Here is a 10140-nt window from a genome sequence, read left to right on the forward strand (position 1 = left end):
CCCAGTTGGCCTCTCGCTTCCCACTGAATGGCACACAAATTATAGGCGTAAGCTGAGGCTCATATTTGACAATTGTAGAGACCCTGGTATACATGTGTTCAGAGTTTTATTACAAAACCGCAGACATAAAAATCTGTGAACTACCAAAATATGTTGAAAAAACGAATAATGTTAAACTATCCAAAATGTTGGCTTTGCATTATGAAATTGCATCTTTAATACTCACCAACACATTCATTAAAGTTTAACGATGTGAGGGAATAGTTTTTGTTGGCTACGACAGTGAATCACATGTAAAAGATTTAGTTTCAACCGTTTCTGTTGCAGAATTATACAATGTCGGCTTCTTTCGTATAAGAAGTTGTTAGAGTTTAGACTGCATTTTATCGGGGTAAAATGTTTTGGCATTCTTCGAGCAGCCACTTGATGGTAGAGTCCTCCAGCGTTGATAGACCAACTTCCCTTGGTGAAGTAAAATTCGGGCAGTAGTAAAGTATGTGGTATGTTTCTCTGCACCACAGTTGTATGCGATAGGCCTATCATTGGTTGCACAGAACACACTGCGTGTTAACTGTCAGGCTAAGCCTCAGTTAAAGACATATATGGGATCACGTTTCGTTTGCAACGAACTGGTATAGATTGGGACTGCTCACGGATTCTTTCCTCATACCGCCATGGCGCACCCAGTGGGCACTTTTACAGTTTTCATGGTCACGTGATACGAGTTGTCATCAAACACAGCTGACATGAACTCGGTGAACACCGGTCGACATCGGAAGTAGTTGTAGCGTTTCTTGTGGCAATTCTTGACGTAAAACGTCTGGTACATTTTGGTAACTGCAAAAATTCACTGTTAACAAAAGTAGAAGCCCAAAATGAAGATAGCCTACCCGCTAAACTCTGTTTTCGAAACGTTCAATGAACATGACTTACATATACTAAACTCATGAAGAAGAAGTTCTGCAAAATAAAAGAACATCTTCTTCATGAGTTGAGTATATTATACGCCCTTTTTTTATGAGACTGACAAGGCGTTCAAACCGTTTTCGTCCTAAGTTTGAAACTTCTTTGCATATAGCTAGCCACTAACAAATGAATTGAGCACACAAAAATAACTCTGTTAAAACATATTCTGGAAGCAAATAAAAAAAAACATAAAGGTAAGACCGACTTGGCTATCAACACACTGGTAGCCTACTTGGATTGTCCCAAAAACCTGTTTGCACACTCGACCGCCGATATAACTTATCACAAAACTTCACCTGGATTTTGAAATAATTCCACTGGTTTTTTTGTCCAAGCATCAACCGCCAAAACAATTGCTGTTCGTTTGGCTGGCCCTTTCACACAAGGATTCCCTGGGATTTCGCGCTTCGACCGACGTAGAGTAGCTTCAGGGTCGTACTCTCTTGATCGTTTTCCGCGGTGTCGCGCTTTTGCGTCATTGTTTTTGTGAATTTTACTGATTACTGAAGCCAAAGCTGAAAAACAGGCAACAATTTAAAGTACAGTGCAGTAAGCTATTTATACGTAAAGAAGCCTAATCGGTTCCGTGCAGCTATAATTTCAACTGTGAATGTTCTTAGTCGGCTTATTCTGCAGCAGCTCTACCAGGGAGGCTTATCTTAGCCTATTAGCCTTACTGCAACGTGCAATGTGTGTATTTCTGAAAAGAGCTAAAGTCAAAACTTCACCAATAAATTATAAAAAGTCAAATTTTGAACCATTTAAATGGCAAAGCTGTAGACTGCTATGGCTACTTAGGCCTATAGCCTATATAAATAGGCCTTGCCAACGTGGAAGCTATTAAGTTGGTCTGGAGGCAGATCTGCTACGCTTGACAGCATTAAAAATCACCAGTAGCCTACCCAGCTGTAGCAGGTAAATTCATTGATTTTTGTGTGATTTTGAACTTTGTGGTATTGTTACCATACAAATAGACTAAATTTAGGTATTGGAAAAGTATTTTTCTCGGCAGTCGAGTGTAGCAAGAATTGACAACGATAGACACGCGTTTCGCTCATGAGGCTGGCTGATCAGTATCGCACCACTAATTCATGCCACATAGTTCTCAACTGCTGCTTTTGTCAGTCAATTGAATCCACTACTTTACCCTAGTAAGTAGTCAGGTGGTGCTGACGCCAGGACGATCGCTCCTTCTCAACAGGAAAATATTTGTCGTTTTTTTAAACGTGAAACTGAGTTTTCCAGCAAATTGAGCTTTCACCTCGTTAGCTCAGTGATAACGCGCTCGACTGAACATCACAAGGCGCTGGTTCAGCGCTTGAGCAACGCATTTCAGGACTGCTTTCCATTCAGCGGCACCTAGTGGATGGAATCATTCTCCAGCAACAAGAATCGGAAACTTCACTTTGTCAATCTCGGTAACTAGCCCTGCGTCAAGAGCCTCTGCAAGTAGGCTATGCAAAACTACCAGGAATAATTCTATCAAGGCTATGTCATTCCGAGCATAAGGATTCCAAAACACTTCGCCAATTTGGTTTATAAAACTATCATTTCAAAGAAATTTAAACTGCATTTAACCATACTTCAAAATTACATCGGCCTCCAGTAATTATTATAGCCTAGCTTTCCACGCTGATAAGGCGTTTGTATAAACTGTAGCCTATATTGCTATAGCCAATAGGCTGCCAACTCCACTGTATCGAAACTTGACATTAAGCTTACTTGGGTCGATAGGTGCTATCTCGTCGACAGAGTGATTATATTCTTGCCAGTGATTCTTTGACCGTTGGAGGTAGAAACGAGAATAAGCAACTAATAGCCGTGGATGAATGTGAAGGAGCTTGCAAAACTTCAGCTTACGAAATTTAGCTTCTCGACAATGCCGATGAAGAATAGGTTCATACTGTAACAATGTAACGCAAGTGAATGGCGATCACCAGTCGATAAAAGTGTTTAGAATTTTCTAATATCAAGCGATATCGATTATAAACTCGAATTTACCATGAATTCTAAAAAGATTATCGTGCTGTTTTGAGGATGGCAGAGGAAACTAAGGAAGTTTAGTTCAGTTGGTTTTTATTTCGAACCGTCACGTCTATTTCGGTTTCAAGACGTGCTTGAAACTGAAATAGCATCAGTGATGGGCATTATCGGCGATAAATTTTTATCGCTTATCGTTATCGCTTAATTATTTTTTCAGTTATCGTTTATCGTTATCGCCAAAGGCAATATTTCATTATCGCCGATAATTAATCGCCGATAAATTTTATGTCGGATCAACGTACACGAGTGAAAAGAACATGAAAAGTAATATTTTTACTAGCCACCTAGTTCATGAAACTAAAATTAAAACCAGTTCTTTTTCAGTGCCTGAAGTGTGTGTGCACAGGTCGTTGTCATGGGAGAGGCACGCCCCCTGCAGCGACGGCCCTGACAACACAATAATTTTTAGAGTTGCAAATTGCAATGCAATGAAATGCATGCAACAAGTCTCTTGTTGTTTTGCTGCAATCGGCAATCGCGAGTGAATTTTGCAATTAAAATGTAAGCGCACAGGCGGTACAGATTCCTTTGAAGCGAAGCGAAAGAAATTGGCAAGTGGTTTATGAAAGTGTCGCAATACGAGACCGCTTTTACATCGGAAACATGGTCTTTCGCGCCACCATCACTGAAACAAGTCATTGCAGAATATGATATTGCTTGAAGCATTTGACATGCAGACCGACATCACACTTTTTGCATCTTGTAGTAGTTTTTGCATGACAATAGGCGCATCAAGTTGCGTGGTAAAATTATGCTAAATACAGTATAACCTTTCTCATTTACCTATGCTGCATAGCCGAGTGGTGAGAGCGCTGGAACGGCAATCAAAAGGGCAGGACACTGTCTTTCGCAGGACACTTAAAGGCATGCCTGAAGGTGGACATGAAGATTGGCTTCCTTGCCTTCCCGTCCACTTAATCTAAATCTTCAACCACCGGGCGTAAGCCTGGATACGACGACGATTTACCTATGCGATATAGCCAACGCTCAAACAAAAATTTTTATTCCCACTAATAGCCTAATACAGTGCCTATATTGTAATTCTTATCTCAACACCTCAGCATTCTGCCATTGCTTTAATGATGGTGTTCCAAAGAAAACAGAAAAATTTATCTGAAATTATCAGTAGGCTAAATTACGATAATTATGTTATTGTTCTTGAACAAACACGACTAATTTGACAAGCTTGATGGATTTCACAGTATGCACATTTTTACTACCAATAACGCTTAAGATTACCGATAAATTTTCAAGCATTTTGCGTTTTATGGAATTTTTTCAATTATTGCTGACTTTGCTGTAAACAGCCCGTAGAAAGCAAAATACAAAGTTTGGAATTGTTTATGGTATTTTCATTTGATTTCATTATTTTGCCTACTGCAAGTAAGCGGCAGTGTAACTCAATTGATAAAAGCATCCAACTGGTATCTGAAGGTATAATTATAAGCACGGCGATTACCTCAGTGGTTTGATTCTGGATCAAGAGGTTGAAGATTCGATACCTACTGCCGCTGTTACTATTCTATTCATGCATAACTTACAAAAAGTTTTGTCCCTTTACAGTACATTATGTTCGATTTTTCGTCATGTTGATGAAAACAGTTCGTGCTGCATGGGGTGAGGCAGCGCTAATCAAGAAAAAAAAATTTATCGTTATCGGACATTATCGGCGATAATTTATCGTTTATCGTTATCGCTTAACTTTTTTTTGATTTATCGTTTATCGTTATCGCTTTAGGCATTTTTCGTTTATCGATTATCGTTATCGCTTAACTGAAAAATGAGTTATCGCGCCCAACACTGAATAGCATATAGTCTAAAATTAAACAACTGGGCCTGGTCGCAACATCTTCACGCTACGCCAATCCATGACTGACTACTGCTCGAGAAATTATGCTATTGCTACTTCGGAGTACCGTACACAGTATATTTGATAATTTGGCTAAGTAGCCTACTGATCGTAGGCCAATACGCTGTTTGCAATTTCTACCTTTCTTTCAGTTTCCTTGTTCACTCTCTCTGCATACTCTCGTATCCCGATAGCGTTTATCAGATGTAGGAACAGAATGTCCAACAGAATCACCACCAGTAACTTTAACATCACCTAAACAGTCGCACATAATTATGTAAGCACGCTCGGCGAAGTTCCATAAAAATAAATATAGCACGGTAGGGAATTTCTTTTTAGCAATGCAATAAGATGCTGTCAACTGTTTTTCACAGCCATTGTAGGCTGCATTAAACTGAAAATATACAAGTTTAAAAGATTGAAAGTCTAAAAGTCCTTTCAGGCTTTCACGTCCTAAAACAAGTTTAAAAGTCCTTTCAGGCTTTCACCCAAATAGTTAAAATATACCAAATTCTAATAATAAGTGCATTGGCTACAGTAACAAGATGTTGAATTAAATCCCAATAATAGCCTACTGTTTGTCATCGTTGCCTCAATTCTCAACAGGCCAACTAAACTTTTTACGGTAGTTATAGGTCCCCGTATGCAAAACAAACTAAATAACTCCATTACTCACTTTTGTTTTGCCGTAGCTTGAAAGCTTTAATTTATTTAAAATTTTAAGCAGCTACAGAATAGCAAATGTTATTAACTTATTTCTGAAAAATACAACAACAAATCTATAATTGTGGCTGCGTATTTTAAATAAGCTTAGGCTACATGTTTAACAGCTTTTTTACTAAGATTTTGCCTTTTTAAAAACCTTTGAAAATTGTTTTTGAAAAAATTTCAAGAATTTCTTTGTAGTTTATATACTTCAGTCCCGTTTTTTACGTTCGCATTTCCACATCTAGCTTTTCAGGAAGTAGGCCCATGTTTTTTCCTTTGCTAGTTCAGTCCTTGTGTTAGTGTCTCTGCCTTAGATTTATCGTGAATGTCAAAGCTACCCGTTTTCGGCTGAGATTGCAATTGCTACTGGAAATTCGCTTGCAAATACCGTTGATACGCAACTGCTGCCAGGGCCGTTGACAGGATTTCTCGGGCCCGGTACCAATTTATTTTCGGGCCCCTTTCATCAACAATGTTATGAATATAAATGTTGCTCTTAAAATGGGTATGACACATGCCGTTCAAAGTAAAAAAAATTAAGAGGAATAGATCAAACCTGATATGCCAAAATTATGGTTGTTTAATCGATCTTGAGCAAACTTAAAATTTCCCTAACCGCGAAACTTACTATCTCTATTTAGCGATTGTTTTTTTGAACTTTTATTTGTCACATGGCGCTAGATTATTACTTCCCGATTTCACTGATGTTTCACTGGTCATTTTAGGCTCACCAGAACAGAATTTACAGCAAAGTTAGTGCAGATGGTCAGAAAGTTTTCAATTTGATTTGGGAAAGGTTTTTGGGCCTCGGTGATTGCTGCAATCTGAAAAGCGGTTTTGGTCTAATTTTTAGTCCAGAAATAGGGATAGCAATCTTCTTACCTGTGCCATTTCAGTTTTTGAGTTTAAACAAACATTAGCTTGTATATTTTGAAATTCGTGTTTTGGGTTAATATTATTCGTGGTTAGTGAAATATTTGTGGTTAGGGAAATCACTATACAGTACTAGACTAAACTAAATTCTTATTTTACTGTTTGGTGGCTGAAGTGGCTATATGTAGTGGCTGAAGTGGCTATTAATGTTATGTATTAAGTGATAGTACTATTGTGTATGTATTTTTCATGTACATATGATCGTATTTTTTTCATTTTCTGCTCCCACTAATATGTCTTCTAAAAGTTTATATATGTTATCAGATGTTATTGACGGTTAGAATTATTAGTTATGAAACTAGCTGTTAACCTAATTAACAGCAAATGCGTTATGTATATCAGAATGATGAAAAAGCACCTCGGTGCTTACAACATCAAATATTTATTATTATTATTATTAGCACCACAGAGCTGAAGTGGACCCGGTACCCAGAAGGGGGCCCGGTACTTTACTATATGACGGCTGAAGGGGCTGCTTTAACCTCTGATTGCAATTCCTTTAGATCTGATTATATTAAGATCTTAATAATGTTTGAAGTCGCGGCAAATCTTTTAAATCCGGGCCCCTTAAATATTCCGGGCCCGGATCCAAAAGTACCACCTAGACCCTTCTGTCAACGCCCCTGACTGCTGCTGTAGCCCACTTGCCAGCGACTCTTTTTGCTAACAGCCCATGCCTTTCAATAAGTTACAGTTAAAATAAACTACTAATTAAAACTCTTTCAGGTACTTTCTACACCCAATATTCTATGAAAGATATGCTAAACTCAAATTTTCTGAAAGTGTTGAAGGACTTTAAATAATATTTTTACCCATTTGTTTTCAGTCTTATTTTATTTTGTTCTGACCAATCTTTATCTTTTGTGTCTTTATATATTGATACGTAGTCTATATTTAAGGTATTGTAAGCAAGAAAAACACTCCTTTATTTTAGCTTACATTCAACAAATATCAACAACTCAAGTGTTACTTTTCTGTAAATATAGCTAAATGTAATACGAAAGCTGCAATCTATTTTGAGTAGACTGAGAAGGTTTTAATTGAGACACGAACAAGCCAGTTTCATTATTGTTTTTGAACAATACGGTAATGTTGTTAAGTTCTTTAATAAGATTTTATATTTCTGAAAAAAACTTAATTATGAGCTGGAAAAACTAAATTTGTAGGTGTGAGGGTAGTTTTAATAGTCTTTAAATCAACCGAGTGTTGCGGTAACATCTGTGCAAGGAAATGTAAACCGCAAAAGCAAGAATGTTTACTTTCTGTTCCACTCCTTAAACTTTTAGTCTGGAAACGTAACAATTGTCCTTTCAACGTGTTGGTACGCGAGACGTCAAACTTTTAAATAATCTATTATTTTAAGAGGTCACCATAACAATAAAATCAATCAAAATAAAAAATTCACCTAACGGAGTGCTGGAAGGTCTGCGGGTCATGGATTATGAAACCAAAGACTGGCTGTTCTCTCTAGTAGCTTTCCAGTGTAATCCGGGAACATCGTGAGTCTGGAGTGGTAAAAGGCTAGGTCCTCGGCCCCAGAGGCTCACACGACGACGACAAACAATAAAATATTTTCCGAGAAACTCATAGAAAGCGTATATCTTTCACCTTTAACGCATAAATGTCATTTATAAATCTAAGTCCACTTCGAACAAACATCTACAGTAGGCTACCGTAGCCTATGGTATTTATTTAATTTGTTCCCTGCAAAATGCTGATGTTTATCCAGGATGAAAATATTCTGATCTTAGCTACTGGTAAATTGTTGTACAACGAAGGTTGAAATATACTTGTTCAGTTCAGTTCAGTTGTTTTTTTATATCTGACCATCACAGCGAAAACAATACACGTCAACATAGCAAGGGTCTAGAAAACGGTAGAAGCGACAAAACGCGAACGTTAAAACGTGCTTGAGACCGAAATAAGTAACGAGCTTTTTATTTCTGTTATTCATGTAATTCCATATGGATGTGTAACATATATGCATATCTAAAGCAAATGAATAACTTACATAGGCCTATTTAGTTTTGTTAACCGAAACTTTAAATGAGCGATTTTCTTTAGTTCTGAATCATGCTAAAGTCATGCTTTTGTAATCAGGACTGATAAAGATTTCAGTAGATTTGATTGTCGCTGGTTGTCGAAGAGGCCTATAATTTACTCACATTCAATATGCATGGCAAGAGCAGCGGATCTGGAAAAATTATTTGGAGAAACCAGATTTTTAACAACGAAAACGTTCCACGAAAAAAAAAACAATGTAAAACTTGAAGTCTATAAAAGTAAACGATTTAATAGGGGATCTATGAGGTTCCGCTTTCCCATAAAAAAATGTTGATAACTTGCACCTTCTTGTGGTTACTTTTTTTGTATTTGGTAACCCAATAAACTGCAGTGTTGTAACTTAGAAGAGTCATAGCCTACTTTGTATTCGACCTAATTCGGCAGATTAAAGACTATTTCTGTGGGTTGGAGTTACAAAATTCGGCTTAAAATATGAAGTAACGTTTCTTTGTTTTGTGGCCAAAAAAGGAATTCAATAATTAATTAATTACCAATGTCAAAACGCGCAGGAAAAAAGCTAAGTCCTCAAAGAACTGACTGCCGCAAATTAATACTAAGGTTACTATATTGCGATAACCGCACCAGAATTGAATAAGTAATGCGATTGTGATCACTGATCAGTGCCGGTCTTTGGGGTGTGCGAACCGTGCGATCGCACAAGGCCGCAATTTACTGAAAAAATGCATTAATCTTTGTCATTTCCAAAAACAAATTTAATTCAGTTCGCAAGTAAATACGCCTATACCGGTATCTTTAAAGTCAGTTGCAGTTTTAGTTTGAGGCAAGTGCTGAGGTTGTCGCCTCGGGCTCCCTTTACAAATTTACGTGCTTTTGGGATACACACGCCGTTTCACATTCATTTTGTAGCGTTAGGTATTTCTAGGTGTATTACATTCAGGGCCGTAGCCAGACCGCAGAGCAAGGGAGCCAACTTTTCGTTAGGGGGGGCCGAAAAAATTTGAATGATTTTGGCATTTTAACCTCTTAAACACCGGTATCCACAAAAATTGCAATATGTCAGTTTAGTGTTAAGACCAGTAGCGTAGCCAGGAATTTTGAAAGGAGAGGTTTTGACGACCGGCGGGCGAAGCCCGACGGCGTGTTCGCCTAAGACGACACCCAGCGACGGGGGGTCTGGGGGGCCTCCCCCAGAAAATTTTGAAAAATTACTTTGAATTTGGTGCATTCTGAGAGCATTTTCAACAAAAATGTGGGTATGAATATTCCTGTAAAATGGTGCTGTCAGGTGGCATAGCAAAAGGATAAGATCATGTTTTCTTCAGCATTTTTCGGAAATAAAGCTAAGTCTCTATGTTTTCTTGTTGCTAATTCCTGGCTGAGATGTTTGAATGTTTGGTATTGGCACAACTCGCTCTTTTAATGCAGTTTTGTTTAAAATTAGGCAATTTTTTTTAGACTGAAAGCATCATGCTCAAGCATAAAGAGACTGAAAGCATCATTCTCAATATCGTGACGTCACACGCGTGCCAAAGGGGGGGGTTGTAACCCCCCCCCCCCCTTTGGCTACGCCACAGGTTAAGACCAACACTGGTCTCTTATCACGGCAACCATATTAC

At 38.1% G+C, this 10140-nt stretch overlaps 1 protein-coding gene across 1 annotated transcript; it reads right to left on the minus strand.

The window, feature by feature from the left end:
- Positions 1–122: 122 nt before the first annotated feature.
- LOC145776330 (uncharacterized) lies at positions 123–5110 on the minus strand. Its single transcript, XM_082587731.1, has 4 exons — positions 5000–5110; positions 2689–2869; positions 1263–1481; positions 123–837 (listed from the first exon to the last, which is right to left on the minus strand). The coding sequence occupies exons 1-4, from the start codon at positions 5108–5110 to the stop codon at positions 665–667; spliced, it is 684 nt and encodes a 227-aa protein (XP_082443857.1). The 3' UTR covers positions 123–664.
- Between the last annotated feature and the right edge of the window lie 5030 nt (positions 5111–10140).

The sequence above is a fragment of the Aplidium turbinatum genome, chromosome 8 (assembly GCF_918807975.1).
Source record: "Aplidium turbinatum chromosome 8, kaAplTurb1.1, whole genome shotgun sequence".
NCBI lineage: Eukaryota > Metazoa > Chordata > Ascidiacea > Aplousobranchia > Polyclinidae > Aplidium > Aplidium turbinatum.